The sequence below is a fragment of the Entelurus aequoreus genome, linkage group LG06, assembly GCF_033978785.1.
Source record: "Entelurus aequoreus isolate RoL-2023_Sb linkage group LG06, RoL_Eaeq_v1.1, whole genome shotgun sequence".
Classification (NCBI taxonomy): domain Eukaryota; kingdom Metazoa; phylum Chordata; class Actinopteri; order Syngnathiformes; family Syngnathidae; genus Entelurus; species Entelurus aequoreus.
This window is the reverse complement of record NC_084736.1, coordinates 34,126,164-34,147,158: the sequence shown is the minus strand read 5'-3', so window position 1 is coordinate 34,147,158 and position 20,995 is coordinate 34,126,164. Positions and strand designations below refer to the sequence as shown.

The following is a 20,995-nucleotide window of genomic DNA, read 5'->3' as shown; positions in this document are numbered from 1 at the left end:
ATGGGACATTTTTCAAAGAGCCACAACTCCCACATTTTTTATCCGATTCAGACCGATGACTCCTTTCACATTTTTCAACCCATTTCAACCTTTCCACTGTCAAAACATTCCTCTCAGTCAGGACAAAAAAACAAGTTGGTTTAAGAACTTGAAGAATTTGAAGAACTTGAAGAATTTGAAGAAGAAGAATTTGAAGAAGGAGAAGGAGGAAGAGGAGGAAGAAGAAGAAGAAGAAAAAGAAGGGTAGAAGAAGGAGAAGAAGAAAGGGGTGAACAAGGAGAAGAAGAAGAAAGGGGAGAAGAAGAAGAAGAAGAAGAAAAAGAAGAATTTGAAGAATGAGAAGAAGAATTTGAAGAAAAAGAACAAGGAGAAGGAAAAGAGGAGGAAGAGGAAGAAGAAGAAGAAGAAGAAGAAGAGGAAGAAGAAGAAGCATCCCTCCTACTCATTCTCCTCCAGATTTGGCACGCTCTACCTTCAACATTTCTTGACTGACTTAAACAATTCCATCCATCCATCCATTTTCTACCGCTTATTCCCTTCGGGGTCGCGGGGGGCGCTGGAGCCTATCTCAGCTACAATCGGGCGGAAGGCGGCGTACACCCTGGACAAGTCGCCACTTCATCGCAGGGCCAACACAGATAGACAGACAACATTCACACTCACATTCACACACTAGGGCCAATTTAGTGTTGCCAATCAACCTATCTCCAGGTGCATGTCTTCAACACCAACCAATTCACCCATTCATGCTCTTGGTCGTTTTTTAAAAACTCCTGCTTTTTCTCAAAATTTCCAGGAAGTTCCCATTGAAATGAATGGGACATTTTTCCAAGTTGCATAATTCCCACACTGTTCAACCTATTCAAACCATTCCACCTTCAACACATTCCACTCATCCTGGACATTCAAACTAACACTTTCACAAGCTCCAAACCAAATTCCGGTTTTCCTGGAAATTCAAACCATTCAAACTATTCTTACATTCATACTACATTATGTCAGTTCAACTTCAGCTTTGAGCATTCACACCTCAACTAGTTATTAATAATAATAATAATAATAATAATAATAATAATAAAGATATTTAGCGGTCACCGGTGGACGTTGCGTCGAGGTTGTCGGTCTGCTGCAGCCAAGCGGACACTTTGTTGGTCACACTGGGGTGTGAGGACACACTAGACGATGGACTTCCTGTCTCTGTCTGGAAGACCGAAGCTGAGCTGGCATAAATTGGCAGCTGGGGGAAAAACAACACTTCATTTATTTTTTGCAATACCACATATTAAATACATAGTTGTACTTTTTATTGTCACTAAATTGCCTTTGATGGTTTTTAACTCGTCTGAAAACTTAGAAAACCAAACTATTAATCCAAAAGAAAAATGATATAAAGGGAATTTGGAAGGTATTAAATACAATTATTGGGCATGGTTCAAACAGTCCTTGTTATCCAGAGCTTTTTGTTGAGAACGACCAAATCATAAGTGACAAGAAGATGATTACTGATGGTTTCAATATGTTTTTTGTTATTATAGGGCCTGAGCTGGCAAAAAAAATCCCAATAAATGATGAACAGCCCACGGAATTTATTGAAAAAAATCCTTACTCGATGTTCCTTACTCCGACTGTCGAAAAGGAAGTATTGGAGGTTATTCAGAAGAGCAAGAACAAAACATCACGTGACATTTATGACGTCGACATGAGGACTGTCCGGAATGTAGCGGAAGAAATCATCAAACCATTCACATACATCTGCAATTTATCTTTTCAACTTGGACAATTTCCTTCACAAATGAAACCCTCAAAAGTCATCCCCATCTTCAAATCTGGAGACAAACACCTCTTCACAAATTACCGGCCCGTCTCCCTTCTGCCACAGTTGTCAAAAATATTGGAAAAATTATTTGATAATAGACTTCGTGGCTTCATTGAAAAGCACAAATTATTATCTGATTGTCAATATGGGTTCCGTCAAAATAGGTCAACTTCATTAGCTTTAAGTGATTTAATAGAAAACATTACTAATGGTATCGAGAAGAATAAATTTGTTATAGGAATTTTTATTGACCTGCAAAAGGCTTTCGATACCATTGACCACCAGATTTTGGTAAATAAACTGGAAAACTATGGCATAAGGGGAGTGGCAGGGAAATGGCTGAAGAGCTACTTGAATGAGAGACAGCAGATTGTTCAGATCGACCAATACCAATCTACACTCATGAACATAACCTGTGGAGTCCCCCAGGGGTCCATACTAGGACCCACACTATTTATAATGTATATCAATGAAATATGTAAAGTATCAACACTGCTGGAGTTCATCCTCTTTGCTGACGATACAACCATTACATGTGCAGGTGACGAAATGAAGCAACTTCTGGCCTCTGTAACTGAGGAGATGATAAAGTTAAAAACTTGGTTTAATACCAACAAATTGTCTCTGAATGTAAAGAAGACCAAAATCATGCTCTTTAGCAATCGAAAAAGTAATATACCCATCAGGATTGTTATTGATGATACACCAATAGATTATGTTCAACAAAATTCATTCTTAGGAGTGGTAATAGATGAAAATATATCATGGAAGCCTCATATAAGTTACTTGAGGACAAAGGTTGCTAAATGTGTTGGAATGATGAGGAGATCATGTCATTTATTGAACACCAATGCTCTGCTGTTATTGTACCATTCATTTATTATGTCGTATTTAAATTATTGTGTTGAAGTCTGGGGAAATTGTTATAAATCCCATCTACAGCCTTTAGTCACTCTGCAGAAAAAGGCCATTAGGATTGTGTCCAATGTTCACTACAGACATCATTCAAATCCACTATTCATGGAGTTAAAGCAACTTAAACTGCACGATGTCATCAAATTTAAAACCGCTCAAATTATGTTTAGGGCATCCCAAAACTCTCTACCATCCAATATACAGAACCTATTCCAGGATAGAGATGCTCACCATAGGTACAGTCTAAGAGGAAACAACAAATTATATTTGCCTAACATTTAGAACAACTTTAAAGTCAATGTGCATTTCAGTGCGTGGAGTCAGTCTGTGGAACAACTTAGGGGAAGAGTTAAAAACGTGTTCTAACATGATTCAATTTAAAAGACTGTTTAAAAAAGAAGTACTGAAGAAGTACGAGGAGGAAAGAGAGTGATGCCCTCAGCACAGAGCGATGGGAGAGAGGTGTATGGTCAGAGAGTGTTTGGGCCTGTGTGTGTGTGTGTGTGTGTGTGTGTGTGTGTGTGTGTGTGTGTGTGTGTGTGTGTGTGTGTGTGTGTGTGTGTGTGTGTGTGTGTGTGTGTGTGTGTGTGTGTGTGTGTGTGTGTGTGTGTGTGTGTGTGTGTGTGTGTATGTGTGTGTGTGTGTGTGTTTGTGTGTTTGTGTGTGTGTGTGTTTGTTTTGTCTCGTCTTGTCTTGTATCAAAGTAACAGTGGTACTATTGTATTGTTAGTGTACAGGAGCTTTTCTTGTTTTTGTTTGTATAGTATTGTTCTTGTATTATATTGTTTATGTTAAATGTGGAATGAGTGAGAGGGGTTGGGATATTATAAGCATCTGCTTCATCCAACCCCTTTTCAAGCCTAGCATAAATGTCTCTGCCAAAATGTAAAATAAAATGTTTTTTTTAAAAATGTTTTGTTGTACTGTGCAGGTTTGAAATAAATACTTCAATTCAATTCAAAAGAAAATCCTTCTAGGACACAGAAATGCAAGAATAATATCAACTAGAAAATTCTCGCGAAACTTTTGATGGGCCTGCTATCTGTGCCCTGGACCTCTGGACGGGTGTCGCCGGAAGCTGCCGTGCTTTTAAGATGGTGCCGAGTGTCTCAATCTGGGAGTTTTAGGTGTAACTGTACAAAATGAGCCACACAGTAAGCCTAAAACAGTAGCATGTTTACACAAAAATGCTAACACATAGCATGTGTGATAACGATTGCATGATAACAGTCAGCATGTTTCATGTACCAAGTTAAATGACTAAGGTGTATGGCGGGGGGAATTGAAAAACGAGTGTAAAATTTGATGAAAAAGTTAGCAAGCTGAATTTAGTTTGCTAGCATGCTATTGCTTGCATGGTAACAGATAACAAATGTCACATACCAAGGTATAGGACTCTGGTATAAATAGTAGCAAAAACTAGCTCAAAAAGCTGGCATGCTAATTTTAGCATGTTAGCAAGCTAATGTTAGCATTATAACATTTAGCTTGTGTCACGTACCAAGTTATATGACTCTAAGGGATGTATGGCTGGGGGATTATCAATCAATCAAAGTTTACTTATATAGCCCTAAATCACGAGTGTCTCAAAGGGCTGGACAAGCCACAACGACATCCTCGGCTCAGATCCCACATCAGGGCAAGAAAAAAAACTCTACCCAATGGGATGACAATGAGAAACCTTGGAGGAGACCGCAGATGTGGGGACCCCCACCCCTGGCCGACCGGTGCAATGGACGTTGAGTGGATCGAGCATAATAGTGTGAGTCCAGTCCATAGTGGATCTAACCTAATAGTGTGAGAGTCCAGTGCAGTCAATTAAGAGTACAAAGTGTAAAATTAGCTAAAAAAAAGTTAGTGCTTTAATGTTAGCATGCTAATGTTATCACACTAACGGTTAACAAGTGTCACATACCAAGTTATATGACTGTAGGGTAAACGGTAGAAAAAAATAGCTCAAAAAGCTAGCACGTTAATGTTAGCATGCTAGCATGTTAACGTAAACATGCATACAGTTAGCATGTTTCAAATATCAAGTTATATGACTGAAAGGTATTAGACAAAAAAGCGAAAAATTTGGAAAAAAGTTAACACTTTGATGTTAGCATGCTAGCATGCTAACGTGAGCATGCTAACAGTTAACACGTGTCACACGCCAAGTAATATGATTAAGGTGTGTGGCTGCGGAATTAAACAAAGAAAGTGTAATATTAGCTGGAAACGTTATAATGCTAATGTTAGCATACTAGCATGCTAACGTTAAAAAGCTCGCACATGACTGGGTAAGAAGAAATACCAAAAAGCAAAGAAAGTAGCAAAAAACTAGCATAAAATGTTAGCATGATAATATGAGAGACGCTAGCAAAAAAAAAGCTAGCATGCTAACGTTCTCAGAAGTATGCTAGCAGTATGCTTCATAATATTTGAGGTGGAGGGAAGCAAGTCACTCAAGTGCTCAGTAGCGCACCCCCTGGTCACTAAGTCAGTCATTAGGAGAAAGGTGTGATGTTAAAGGAGCCATATGTAGTAATGTCAAAATTCTGTAGTCCCCTCTCCCTCCCCCTGACTGAATCCAGCTGGATGGACTGGTCTACTCCAAGAAACTTCAAACTTCCACTGCCTCTTACTAGGGGTTGAGGTCTGGGCCCATAATAGCTGAATAGACAATGTCAATAACAAATCTCCAAGCAACACAGAAATGAGGCTATTTTCAGGAAGAAATCACAACAATCATGTGGTTATCACAGTCAGGAAACAAAGACTAAAACCAACTACAACCAACGCTAGCAATGGTTGTACTGGTGTAAGTAAGTCGAGAATGCTTGGCAGCCCAAAACTCACAGACTTTCTCTAAATGATCAAACGGTGGAGGGCGGGGCATGGTAATGAAAACAATAAGATTTCGGGGCTGTCAATATAATTTTCAAATACTACTACCGTTATCAGCATACTTGCCAACCCTACCGAATTTTCCGGGAGACTCCCGAATTTCAGCGCCTCTCCCGAAAAACCTTCCGGGACAAATATTCTCCCGAAAATGTCCCGATTTCCAGCCTGAGCTGGAGGCCACGCCCCCTCCAGCTCTATGCGGACCTGAGTGACGTGTCGACAGCTTGTTTTCACGTCCGCTTTCCCACGATATAAACAGCGTGCCTGCCCAATCACGTTATTACATCTACGGCTTTTAGAGAGCGCACAACTGCGCACACAACGAGGAGACGAAGCAGAAGAACGAGGAAGATACAGCCATGGCGACGCCGACGACGAGTAAGATAAAGAAATACGCTTATAAGTTCCAAAACGAATGGAAACAAGAATTTCAGTTTATCCAGGACAGTTCGAAGGGGAAGGGGTATGCTGCCTGTAAGTTTTGTAGAACAGACTTCTCCATTGAACACGGTGGCCGAACAGATATACTCACTCATGAACGGTCAGCGAAGCACAAGGTGGCGGCAGCGCAGCACCGGTCCCAGCCCAGTATTATGGGCCACCTCGCCAAATGGAGACCCGAGGGTGTAACATATGCCGAGACAAAGATGGCTATGCTGATAGCTGGAAGCAACATCCCATTCTCATTTGCGGATGTCTTCAACAAATCCGTGAAGGATATGTTCCCGAATTCAGAGATCGTTCGCCAGTACGCAAATGGCAGAATAAAGGCTATTTAAATAGTGAAAGGTAAGTGTGTTTTTTTTGTTTTTTTTAGTAAGCAGCAAGCTGTGCTTCTGGCTGCAAAGCATTGCACTTTCAAGTACAACAATGAGTAGATGCGTGTTATGTGTGTGTGTGTATATGTGTAAATAAATGAGCACTGAAATTGAAGTATTTCTGTTATATATATATATATGTATATATATATATATATATGAAATACTTGACTTTTGGTGAATTCTAGCTGTAAATATACTACTCCCCTCTTAACCACGCCCCCAACCACGCCCCGCCCCCCAACCCCCATCTCCCGAATTCGGAGGTCTCAAGGTTGGCAAGTACGGTTATCAGTGAGGTATTGGAAAAGAAAATGATTTATTAATGCCTTCTGACATATCCTTAAATGATGACATTGTTACATATGGCTCCTTTAAGTCATGAACATTAAGACCGCATGACAACGAGCAGTCGCATTGTGGCATATTGTAAAATAGGTTTTATTTGATATTCTATGGAATATTCTGCAGAACAATCAAAAAGTCATAGTGTGACACATATGAGTAATATACACACTTATTATTATATATACATATATAGAATTATATGTACACATATTTCATATGTATATTCAGAAATATTCACACATTTGGAATTGAATGTACACAGCATTATTTTATATTGATATTTGATATTGATATTGGAATTTGATATTGGATATTGATATTTGATATTTAATATTGATATATAATATTGGATATTGAGATTTGATATAAATATTATTTGATATTTATATCGTTTGATATTGATATCTGATATTGGATATTGATATTAATATTTGATATCTGATATTGGATATTGATATCTGATATTGATATCAGTGACGTGCGGTGAGGTTCATGGCTGGTGAGGCACTGACTTCATCACAGTCAGATTTACAAACATATGAACCCTAAAGAGTATCTTATTCACCATTTGATTGGCAGCAGTTAACGGGTTATGTTTAAAAGCTCATACCAGCATTCTTCCCTGCTTGGCACTCGGCATCAAGGGTTGGAATTGGGGGTTAAATCACCAAAAATTATTACCGGGCGCGGCGCCGCTGCTGCCCACTGCTCCCCTCACCTCCCAGGGGGTGAACAAAGGGATAGGTCAAATGCAGAGGACAAATTTCATTACACGTAGTGTGTGTGTGACAATCATTGGTACTTTAACTTAACTTTAACTTTACACATACAAACTGTAGCACACAAAAATGCACATTTGATAAAAAAAATTTTTATTATGGTCTTACCTTTACTTATAAATGAAGTCCATGCGCCGCTGTTGTGCTGGATAATGCACCCCCGCCGTAGAATGCACCCCCTGACGGGAGTGTTATATCAACTAAAGCCCACACTTAAACTTTCCACGTGCAAGATTGAATCTATTTAAAAAAGTTATTTAATAAGAAGCCAAAAAGTGCAAAAACAATAATGTTCGTGTTGGAGGAGTTGTGAATGAATGAAATATGAAATCCGTGCTGCAGTCTGCAGGTGTACCTAATGTTGTGGCCCTGCAGTCATTCACAACTCCTCCAACACGAACATTATTGTTTTTGCACTTTTTGGCTTCTTATTAAATAACTTTTTTAAATAGATTCAATCTTGCATGTGGAAAGTTTAAGTGTGGGCTTTAGTTGATATAACACTGCCGTCAGGGGGTGCATTCTACGGCGGGGGTGCGATATCCGGCACAAGGAGGCGGGATTACTGCGAGCCTCAGCCAGTGCGTCTTCGCAGCCGTTTTATGATTGCTCAGCACAAGAAATACGTTACACACATACAGTTGTTGACAAAATACACTGTACGTTATATACCTCAGCTAACTAAACTATTGAAATGTATAATATAGTTCATATAGCAATACGGTCTCACTGCACAGCAGGCCAGCAGTTAGCCGAGTCATTGCGCAATCCATGGTGAGGCTCAACTCAGTGACGTGCCTCAACTGGCTGCTGATCACAGCAAGTCTCTTCTCAGTATTTGAACGGCAAATGTGAAAATTCAGCGATTTTGAATAAAAATAATCTAAAACTGGTGAAGTTAAATGGAAAATAACTTTATAGTATAATCACTGGATACACAACAATTTAATTAATTTTTTTTCTTTTTACTTTTTTTTCTTCTTTCCACGATGGCACGTGAGGCCTCGCCTCACCTGCCTCCCCTGACTGCACGTCACTGATTGATATCTGATATTGGATATCTGATATTGGATATTGGATATTGATATTTTATATTTGATATTGACATTGGATATTTGATCATTGATATTGATCATTGATATTGATCATTGATATTGATCATTGATATTGGATATTGATATTTATATTTGATAATTGATATTGATCATTGATCATTGATATTATTTGATATTTATATTTGATATGGATATTCATCCATTTTTGGATGGATGGATGGATGGATATTTGATAATTGATATTGATCATTGATATTGATCATTGATATTATTTGATATTGATATCTGAAATGTGATATTGATATTTGATATTAAATATTGATATTTGATATGGATATTTGATCATTGGTATTAAATATTGATATTGATATCTGATAATATTCAATCAATATGTTGGATCCACTATGGACTGGACTTTCACAATATTATGTCAGACCCACTCGACATCCATTGCTTTCGGTCTCCCCTAGAGGGGGGGGGGGGGGGGGGGGGTTACCCACATATGCGGTCCTCTCCAAGGTTTCTCATAGTCATTCACACCGACATCCCACTGGGGTGAGTTTTCCTTGCTCTTATGTGGGCTCTGTACCGAGGATGTCGTTGTGGCTTGTGCAGCCCTTTCAGCCCTTTCAGACACTTGTGATTTAGGGCTATATAAATAATCATTGATTGATTGATATTTAATATTGATATTATTTGATATTGATCATTGATATTGATCGTTGATATTGAAGTGCTCACAGAAACTCTCCTGTGTGCCATCTGTGCCATTTTTGGCAGGCTGCTGAGAAGAAGTCCTCTCTGGGCGTCTATGGCCTCCTTCTTATGATACACTCGATGTGCTGTCAACTTGGTGATCCAGATGTAGAACATGTCACTGCTCTTGGCCTGGACAGATCAATACACGTATTGATTGTTGATCATCATGTTCTTATTCATCCAAATGTAGAACATGTCACTGCTCTTGGCCTGCACGTATCAATACACTTATTAATTATTCAATCTGATATTAGTGTAATTTACCCTCAGGTGGTAGAGGTTGTCTCCGGTGTCCAAGTCGATGCGTTTAGAACTTCTGTTGACGGACATGGCGGCCGTGCTGACGTCCATGGAGCCGTGGACTTTTCCTCTCTGGAGCTGACAGGAAAACATATTTCTCACACAAATATTTGACATTTACCAACTAGGAATCAATAAAAAAATGTATTCATGTTTTTAGGATTATTAATACTAATACATTTCTATATCATATGTATCTTATATAATTATATCAATAATAGAAATAATACTAATCAATGTATGTACCATATGTAATATATGGAATAATTTAGTATTATTAAAACTAATATAAGTATATATGTATCTTACATAATTATATCAATAATAATACTACTAATCAATGTATACATCATATGTATCTTATATAATTATATCAATAATAATAATACTAAACAATGTATATACCATATGTATTCTATATAATGATATCAATAATAATAATAAATGTATAGATCATATGTAATATATGTAATAATTTAGTATTATTATACTAATATATGTATACATGTATCGTATATAATTATATCAATATTAATAATGTTAATACACATATGTCATATGTATTAATATTAACAATAATACTAATAAATGTATACATCATATGTATCTTATAGAATTATATCAATAATAAATGTATATATCATCTGTATCTTATATAATTATATCAATAGTAATAATACTTGTATAGATTATATAATTATATCAATAACTAATAATAAATGTATATAATATATGTATATTATGTAATTATATCAATAATAGTAATATGAATACTAATAAACGTATATATGTAATATATGTAATAATTTTGTATTATTAATACTAATATATGTAAATAATATATGTATCTTATATAAATATATAAATAGTAATAATAATAAATGTATACATCATATGCATCTTATATAATTATATCAATAACATTAATTATAATACTAATAAATGTATACATCAGATGTATCTTATATAATTATATCAATAATACTAATGAATGTATATATCATATGTATCTTATATAATTATATCAATAATAATAATACTAATGAATGTATATTTCATATGTATCTTATATAATTATATCAATAATAATATATAATAAATTTATATATTATATGTATCTTATATAATTATATCAATAATAATAATAATAATAAATGTACATATCAAATGTATCTTATATAATTATATCAATAATAATGATAATACTAATAAATGTATACATCATATGTATCTTATATAATTATATCAATAATACTAATACATGTATATATCATATGTATCTTATATAATTATATTAATATTGATTAATATTTAGGTCATTAATACTTACAATATTAATGTTGACATTTAATAACAAACATGTAAAAAAAATGAAACAAATCAATAAATGATTGCAGTATAATAATGATATGATATTTAATAATTGATATTGATAACAGAGATCATAGAGTGTACAAGAGTAGATCATGGATGTAGTACACATGTATACTTACATCTTGTTGAGTCTTGGAGTACTTCAGAACACCTTTCTCCAACATGAAGTATCTCTGACATCCAAAGAAGTATAACACGTTAAAGTACATCCAAGTATTTGATAGTACTAGAGCAGTACCAGAGTATGACGAGTGCAGTACTACAGTATGACGAGTGCAGTACTACAGTATGACGAGTGCAGTACAAGATTATTATGAGCGCAGTACTAGAGTTTGACAAGTGCAGAACTCGAATATTATGAGTGCAGTACAAGACTATTATGAGCGCAGTACTAGAGTTTGACAAGTGCAGGACTCGAATATTATGAGTGCAGTACTAGAATTTGACAAGTGCAGTACTAGAGTTTGACGAGTGCAGTACTAGAAGTGGCCGAGTGTAGTACTAGAGTTTGATGAGTGCAGTACTAGAGTATGACAAGTGCCGAACTAGAGTATGATAAGTGCCGAACTAGAGTATGACGAGTGCAGTACTAGAATTTGATGAGTGCAGTGCTAGAATTTGACGAGTGCAGTGCTAGAGTTTGACGAGTGCAGTACTAGAGTTTGACGAGTGCAGTACTAGAGTATGACGAGTGCAGTACTAGAGTATGACGAGTGCTGAACTACAGTATGACGAGTGCAGTACTAGAATTTGACAAGTGCAGTACTAGAATTTGACAAGTGCAGTACTAGAGTATTATGAGTGCTGTACTAGAGTTTGAGAAGTGCAGTACTCGAGTATGACAAGTGCAGTATTATAGTTTGACAAGTGCAGTATTATAGTTTGACGAGTGCAGTATTAGAGTATGACGAGTGCAGTATTAGAGTTTGACGAGTGCAGTACTAGAATTTGACAAGTGCAGTACTACAGTATGACAAGTGCAGTACTAGAGTATTATGAGTGCTGTACTAGAGTTTGACGAGTGCAGTACTCGAGTATGACGAGTGCAGTATTAGAGTTTGACGAGTGCAGTATTAGAGTTTGACGAGTGCAGTATTAGAGTTTGACGAGTGCAGTATTAGAGTTTAAAGAGTGCAGTACTAGAGTTTAAAGAGTGCAGTACTAGAATTTGACAAGTGCAGTACTATAGTATGACAAGTGCAGTACTCGAGTATGAAGAGTGCAGTATTAGAGTTTGACAAGTGCAGTATTAGAGTTTGACAAGTGCAGTACTAGAGTTTGACGAGTGCAGTACTAGAGTTTGACAAGTGCAGTACTAGAGTATGAAGAGTGCAGTATTATAGTTTGAAGAGTGCAGTACTCGAGTATGAAGAGTGCAGTATTACAGTTTGACGAGTGCAGTATTAGTTTGACGAGTGCAGTACTCGAGTTTGACGAGTGCAGTACTCGAGTTTGACGAGTGCAGTACTCGAGTTTGACGAGTGCAGTACTCGAGTTTGACGAGTGCAGTACTCGAGTTTGACGAGTGCAGTACTCGAGTATGACGAGTGCAGTACTCGAGTATGACGAGTGCAGTACTCGAGTATGACGAGTGCAGTACTCGAGTATGACGAGTGCAGTACTCGAGTGACGAGTGCAGTACTCGAGTGACGAGTGCAGTACTCGAGTGACGAGTGCAGTACTCGAGTGACGAGTGCAGTACTCGAGTGACGAGTGCCGTACTCAAGTATTATGAGTGCAGGACGAGTGCAGTACTCGAGTATGACAAGTGCAGTACTAGAGTATGATGAGTACAGTACTAGAATTTCACAAGTGCAGTACTATGCAGTATTATGAGTGCAGTAGTGCAGTAGTGTGTACCTTGTGCCAGCCTTTGAGCGGGTACTTCCTCCTCTTCATCAGTACTCCCTCACACAGACCAGGTACACTGGAGTCCACCAAAGAGTTCTGGAAATCTTCCACAACTTCCCAGTCCTGAAACTACACATCACACATATTTCACCAAAACATTCAATATATTTGTGTTTTTTATTCAATATATTTGTGTTTTTTATTCTCTTGACCAAAATATTGTGAATAAAATACTGTGAGTATTTGTATTCATCGTAAACATTTAGTATTAATTATACATGTTTTACTTTGAAATATTATTTTTTTAAATGAGATTTATTGTTTTACAAAATGTACAACAAAGTGAATATTTCATGTAGTACTAAAATATTCATAAGTGACTAATTGTTTAGATTTAGTGTGTGAACACAACTCTGTGACGACCACCAGATGGCGTAGTGAAGGTCAGTTAGCACCTCAGACCACAACATCAGCTAGCTAGCCTGAACTTGTAGCTAGAAACCATGAGAGTCTTGTACACGTCTACAACCGCCCCAGTCTGTTGTAGGTCTCCAACTACCCCAGTCTGGTGTAGGTCTCCAACCATGAGAATCGGGTGTAGGTCTACAACCACCGGAGTTGGGTGTAGGTCTACAACCATGGGAGTCTTGTGTAGGTCTACAACCATGGGAGTCTTGTGTAGGTCTACAACCCTTGGAGTCTTGTGTAGGTCTACAACCCTTGGAGGCTGGTGTAGGTCTCCAACCACCCCAGTCTGATGTAGGTCTCCAACCACCCCAGTCTTGTGTAGGTCTACAACCCTTGGAGTCTTGTGTAAGTCTACAACCATGCAAGTCTTGTGTAGGTCTACAACCACCGGAGTCTTGTGTAGGTCTACAACCATGGGAGTCTTGTGTAGGTCTACAACCCTTGGAGTCTTGTGTAGGTCTACAACCCTTGGAGTCTTGTGTAGGTCTCCAACCACCCCAGTCTGGTGTAGGTCTCCAACCACCCCAATCTGGTGTAGGTCTCCAACCACCCCAATCTTGTGTAGGTCTCCAACCACCCCAGTCTTGTGTAGGTCTACAACCACCCCAGTCTTGCGTAGGTCTACAACCTTTGGAGTCTTGTGTAGGTCTACAACCCTTGGAGTCTTGTGTAGGTCTAAAATCCCTTGGAATCTTATGTAGGTCTACAACCACCCTAGTCTGGTGTAGGTCTACAACGATTGGAGTCTAGTGTAAGTCTACAACCATGGGAGTCTTGTGTAGGTCTACAACCATGGGAGTCTTGTGTAGGTCTACAACCATGGGAGTCTTGTGTAGGTCTACAACCATGGGAGTCTGGTGTAGGTCTACAACCATGGGAGTCTGGTGTAGGTCTACAACCATGGGAGTCTGGTGTAGGTCTACAACCATGGGAGTCTGGTGTAGGTCTACAACCATGGGAGTCTTGTGTAGGTCTACAACCATGGGAGTCTGGTGTAGGTCTACAACCATGGGAGTCTGGTGTAGGTCTACAACCATGGGAGTCTTGTGTAGGTCTACAACCATGAGAGTATTGTGTAGGTCTACAACCACCGGAGTCGGGTGTAGGTCTACAACCATGGGAGTCTTGTGTAGGTCTACAACCATGGGAGTCTTGTGTAGGTCTACAACCATGAGTCTTGTGCAGGTCTACAAGCATGAGAGTCTTGTGCAGGTCTACATCTGGTACCTGCTTGGAATGTCTGTTGGATCCAGCACTGCTGCTCCTGGAGTGTGCAGCCTTGCTGACCTGGGCAGGAATTTGTTCCAGGACTGAGATGCTGGACTGGGTGCTCCTCAGAGATGGCGGACACACCTGAGGCTCCATGATGCAATGATGCTTGTTGCCTAGCAACCACACAGGAAATAGTATTCATAGTTATAATATTTCAACAGTGAAGTCAAAATAAAAGATGGAAATAAAACTTCTTTACTTTCAGCAAGAACTGACAAGCTAACATTGCTAACAGCATATGACACGCTAACATTGCTAACAGCATATGACACGCTAACATTGCTAACAACATATGACACGCTAACAGCATATAGACACGCTAACATTGCTAACATTATATGGCACGTTAACATTGCTAACAGCATATATACAAGCTAACATTGCTAACAGCATATGACACGCTAACATTGCTAACAGCATATGACACGCTAACATAACTGACAGCATATGACACGCTAACATTGCTAACAGCATATGACACGCTAACATTGCTAACAGCATATGACACGCTAACATTGCTAACAGCATATGACACGCTAACATTGCTAACAGCATATGACACGCTAACATTGCTAACAGCATATGACACGCTAACATTGCTAACAGCATATGACACGCTAACATTGCTAACAGCATACGACACGCTAACATTGCTAGCAGCATACGACACGCTAACATTGCTAACAGCATACGGCACATTAACATTGCTAACAGCATATAGACAAGCTAACATTGCTAACAGCATATGACACACTAACATTGCTAACAACATATGACACGCTAACATAACTGACAGCATATGACACGCTAACATTGCTAACAGCATATTACATGCTAACATTGTTAACAGCATATAGACACGCTAACATTAACAGCATCCAACACGCTAACATTGCTAGCAGCATATGACACGCTAACATTGCTAACAACATATGACACGTTAACATTGCTAACAGCATATGGCACGCTAACATTGCTAACAGCATATAGACAAGCTAACATTGCCAACAGCAAATGACACGCTAACATTGCTAATAGCATATGACACGCTAACATTGCTAACAGCATATAGACAAGCTAACATTGCTAACAGCATATAGACACGCTAACATTGTTAACAGCATATAGACACGCTAACATTAACAGCATACAACACGCTAACATTGCTAACAGCACATAGACAAGCTAACATTGCTAACAGCATATGACACGCTAACATTGCTAACAGCATATGACACGCTAACATTGCTAACAACATATAGACAAGCTAACATTGCTAACAGCATATAATGAATAAATAAATGGGTTATACTTGTATAGCGCTTTTCTACCTTCAAGGTACTCAAAGCGCTTTGACAGTATTTCCACATTTACCCATTCACACACACATTCACACACTGATGGCGGGAGCTGCCATGCAAGGCGCTAACCAGCAGCCATCAGAGGCAAAGGGTGAAGTGTCTTGCCCAAGGACACAACGGACGTGACTAGGAAGGTAGAAGGTGGGAATTGAACCCCTGTAACCAGCAACACTCCGATTGCTGGCACAGCCACTCTATCAACTTCGCCACGCCGTCCCTATATATGACACGCTAACATTGCTAACAGCATACAACACGCTAACATTGCTAGCGGCATATAAAACGCTAACAATACTAACAGCGTATGACATGCTAGCATTACTAACAGTATATGACACGCTAACAGTACTAATATCATATGAAATGTTAACATTGCAAATATACGATATGCTAAAATTGCTAACATATGACATGCTAACATTGCTAACATGACATGCTAACATTGGTAAAAACATGATATGCTAACATTGCTAACAGCATATGAAATGCTAACAGCATATGAAATGCTAATATTGCTAACATCATATGACATGCTAACACTACTAATATCTTATGAAATGCTAATATATGAAATGCTAGTATCATATCAAATGCCAGCATTGCTAACATCATATAGCATGCTAACATTACTAATATCATATGAAATGCTAATATCATATGAAATGCTAACAATGCTAATATATGACATGCTAACATTGCTAACATCATATGGCACGCTAAAATTGATACCAGAATATGACACGCTAACATTGCTTACAGAATGTGACACGCTTACATTGATAACAGCATATGACACGCTAACATTGCTAACAGAATATGACACGCTACCATTGCTAACAGCAAATAGACATGATATCATTGGTAACAGCATAGACATGCTAACATTGCTAACAGCATATAAACAAGCTAACATTGCCAACATCATATAACACGCTAACAATACTAACAGCGTATGACATGCTAGCATTACTAATATCATATGAAATGCTAACATTGCAAATATATGATATGCTAAAATTGCTTACATATGATATGCTAACATTGCTAACAGCATATGAAATACTAACATCATATGACATGCTAACACTACTAATATCTTATGAAATGCTAATATATGAAAAGCTGACATCAAATGACATGCTAACATTACTAATATATGAAATGCTAATATCATATCAAATGCCAGCATTGCTAACATCATATAACATGCTAACATTACTTTTTTTTTTTTTTTTATGTCCTGCCCAGCTTCTCAGGCAAATTATATAGTTGATGTAGATGCCCATATCGGCTGTTCAGATTTACTTTACAAAAGAGAAGTGTAGGATACTTCTCTTGTTGCCTTATTTGTATTTTGACTTTATTAAATGTATTTATATTATCATTTGGTGCAGCCGGGCCGGAGCAGGAGGGGATAGATAGAGAAAAAAAGGAAAACAGAGGGGGGAATTGTGGGGACAAGAGGGGGATTAGACAGGGAGACAAAAACAACAACAACAACAACAACAACAGAGCAACATCAGCAAATACGACATGTACAAATATGATGGTAAAAGTAATAGCAAATAAGCAGTTAGCGAAAATAAAAAATACAGAAATGACAATGAGCATTATTACGCTAAAAATGGAGCAATATGAATACCAATAGAAATAGTGCTATTGATAATAAACAATACCAACACTTTACCTTTATTATCAACAATACAATTGTTCAAATGCAACAATACAAATACGTAATGATAACTTGAGATACGAAAGAATGCAGAAAAATGGAGGGGAAGAAAGAGAAGCAACCTACATTAACCTTGTAGATTGTTATAGTAAAAATAGGTTAAGCTTTGTCAGTGTGCCATGTGTTATACCCAGTTTACCCTAGGGCAACAACGTTAATATATGTTTGATGAAACGTGATTATGTGCATGAGTGTATGTGTGCATATGTACTTGTATATGTACAGTATGTGTATATGTGTGTTTGTACAGTGAATGTATATGTACAGTATGTGTATATGTGTGTTTGTACAGTGAATGTATATGTACAGTATGTGTATATGTATGTTTGTACAGTGAATGTATATGTACAGTATGTGTATATGTATGTTTGTACAGTGAATGTATATGTACAGTATGTGTATACAGTATGTGTGTTTGTACAGTGAATGTATATGTACAGTATGTGTATGTGTGTGTTTGTACAGTGAGTGTATATGTACAGTATGTGTATATGTATGTTTGTACAGTGAATGTATATGTACAGTATGTGTATACAGTATGTTTGTATAATGAGTGTGCGTGTGGATGTACGAACTTTGAGTGTGTAAATATGTACTGTATTTGTATATGTATGTGGGAGCGTAGGTACCTATGTATGTCTGTATGTATGTATGCGAGTATATGTGAATTTGCATGTACAATACATTTGACTCCCAGTGTGTGCGGGAGCCAGAGTACGGCCCCAGCCTCCCCGAAAGTCCATCCCGTAAACAGTAGGTGTGGTGCTCAGGGAACCAGGGGCCACCGCCCCCACGCAGCCAAGCCGGACAGCGACAGGAACCCCAGAGCCTGGCCCACCGCGCCGCCCACAAGGGCCAGCAGCAGGCCGCAGACAGACGCACCCGGCAGAGGACAAGGCACGAGAAAAGCAGGGGGCAGCCAGACTCCAAGCCAGCGAGAGACCACACCCCACACGGACAGAAAGGCGGGACGCCCCGCCCGAGGGGCCCGGAGACCCCCCGCAACCGGACGGGAAGACCGCCCCGCCCCACCGGCAACTGGGCCCCCATGAGCCCCCCCCACCCCCGGAGAGCCCGGCGAGGCCAGCCCACGGCCACCCCACCCAAGCCGGCCGCCACAGGACCACCCAGCACGGGCCACGGGACCCACCCACCCCACCCGCAGGGACCCCAACGATGGAGATGGAACAACCAGCAACCGCCCCGCCGAGCCCCCCCCTGAGGTAGGGGAAAATAAATAAATAAAATAAATAAATAAATAAATAAATAAATAATAATATTAATAAAATACATTAAAACATAAGAATAAATAAATAATTAAATCAATTTTAAAAAATTTAAAAAAAAGAATTAAAAGAAGATCACAGACATGCTGACACACAAGGTCGCTACCCCAACAACTGGCCGACTCGCAGCACCTCGGAATACCCTGCAGCACCAAACTACCACAGTAGACGCAGGGACCAGACCCAGCAGGCCCCAACCAAGACGGGCACCCGGAAGGGATGGACCGTGGGACCCAGGAGCTCCAGACACGCAGTCCGGATGCAGTAGCCTGAGGCGCCGACCCCCACCCGACAGGCTAACATTACTAATATCTTATGAAATGTTAACATTGCTAACATATGACATGCTAACATTGCTACTAGCTTAACTGCAGCTCGTGTCACAAAGTCTGTCATTTCAAGTACTGAAATACTACAATAAGTCAAATACAACAAAGTACTAGAAGTACAAAAAGATGAGTACAAGTACAAAATACACAAATAAGTGCTGTCTTTAAAACTGCAGTATTGGCCCTCTTGTAGCATCCCTGTGGGAACTTTGACCGAGTATTTGAAGTAATACTTCAGTCAAAGTACTTCATGAAAGTGATAATTATGAGGAAGTAGGAGACAAGAACACACCTGAGAAGTTCTTCCTGCCGTGTTAAACCTCCTTAAACTCTCTTCTGGCCCAAAACTAAGACACACATGAGTCCTGTCAAGACAGGTGAGTGTTCCAGCAGGTATGTGGGCGGGGCCAAGAGAACAGGCTCCGTCACCATGACGACTAAACGGGAATAACGACTATGTAGGAAAACAGCAAGTTTGTCAGAAGGTGAACATCCCTTCATTACAGAAATACACAAAGTACACAAAGTACACAGAATACATCAACATTGTACTCTAGAAGTACTTAAAGTATTACAATACCTAAGACTAAGTTGCTTAAAACACTAAGTCACTCTTATTTACTTTTATTTATTTACTGAATACTGGAAAAACATTTTCTCACAGCTAATGCTAACAATAACCAGTTAGATAATGCTAATGATAGCCAGTCAGCTAACGCTAACTTTAGCTAATGTTGTTGTTATCCAGTTAGCTGATGCTACTGTTAGCCAATGGTAATGCTAACATTAGCCATTTATCTAAAGCTAACATTAAATATTGCTACAACATTAGCTAATGCTAACATTAATCCGTTAACAGATGCTAAAATTAGCTAATGCTAACATTAATCAGATTGCATTAGTTAATGTTAGCATCAGCTAACAATAACAGTTAGCTAATTAGCTAACTGGCTAACATTGGCCAGTTACTTAACTTTAGTCAGTTAGCTAATGTTTACATTAGCTAATGCTAACATTAGCATTATCTAATGTTTACATTTGCTAAATACTAGTTAGCTAATGTCTAGGTTAGCTAATGCTAATGTTAGCCCTTTAACTGTTTACATTACCTAATGCTAACATTAACATTTAGCTAATGCTAACATTAGCCATTTAAATAAACCTTACATTAGCTAAAGCTAACATTAACCAATTAGCTAATGCTAACTTTAGCCAGTTAGCTACTTTTTGCATTAGCTAATGCTAACATTAGCCATTTAACTAATGCTTACTTTAGCTAATGCTAACATTGGCCAGTTAGCTAATGTTTACATTAGCTAATGCTAACCTTATCAGCTCGCTAATGCTTACATTAGCTAATGCTAACTTTAACCGGTTAGCTAATGCTAACATTAGTCAGTTAGCTAATGCTAACGATGACATTAGCCAAGTGGCTAATATTAATAACAGAAAAACAACCCTTTTGTGCGAATGAGTGTGAATGAGTGTAAATGGGGGAGGGAGGTTTTTTGGGTTGGTGCACTAATTGTAAGTGTATCTTGTGTTTTTTATGTTGATTTAATAAATAAATTTAAAAAATACATATTATTTTTTTCTTGTGCCAATCGATCCACGGACCGGTACCGGTGGTTGCGGACCAATGC

General features: G+C 38.5%; 1 protein-coding gene across 3 annotated transcripts in view; it reads right to left on the bottom strand.

Annotated features, from left to right (window-relative positions):
* The window catches only part of LOC133652159 (oxysterol-binding protein-related protein 7-like), a 98,445-nt gene that overhangs the window by 60,572 nt on the left and 16,878 nt on the right, over positions 1–20,995 (bottom strand). For 2 of the 3 annotated variants that reach the window (XM_062050588.1, XM_062050590.1), the window contains exons 2-7: positions 14,600–14,757; positions 12,914–13,033; positions 11,173–11,226; positions 9,644–9,757; positions 9,362–9,508; positions 1,096–1,237 (exon numbers count right to left, since the gene is read on the bottom strand). In XM_062050588.1, the coding sequence (XP_061906572.1) occupies positions 1,096–1,237; positions 9,362–9,508; positions 9,644–9,757; positions 11,173–11,226; positions 12,914–13,033; positions 14,600–14,737 (715 nt within the window). In that variant the 5' untranslated portion in view covers positions 14,738–14,757. Of the gene's footprint in view, positions 1–1,095; positions 1,238–9,361; positions 9,509–9,643; positions 9,758–11,172; positions 11,227–12,913; positions 13,034–14,599; positions 14,758–19,644; positions 19,735–20,995 lie in introns of those variants that run through there. The other variant, XM_062050589.1, reaches the window with a different exon arrangement.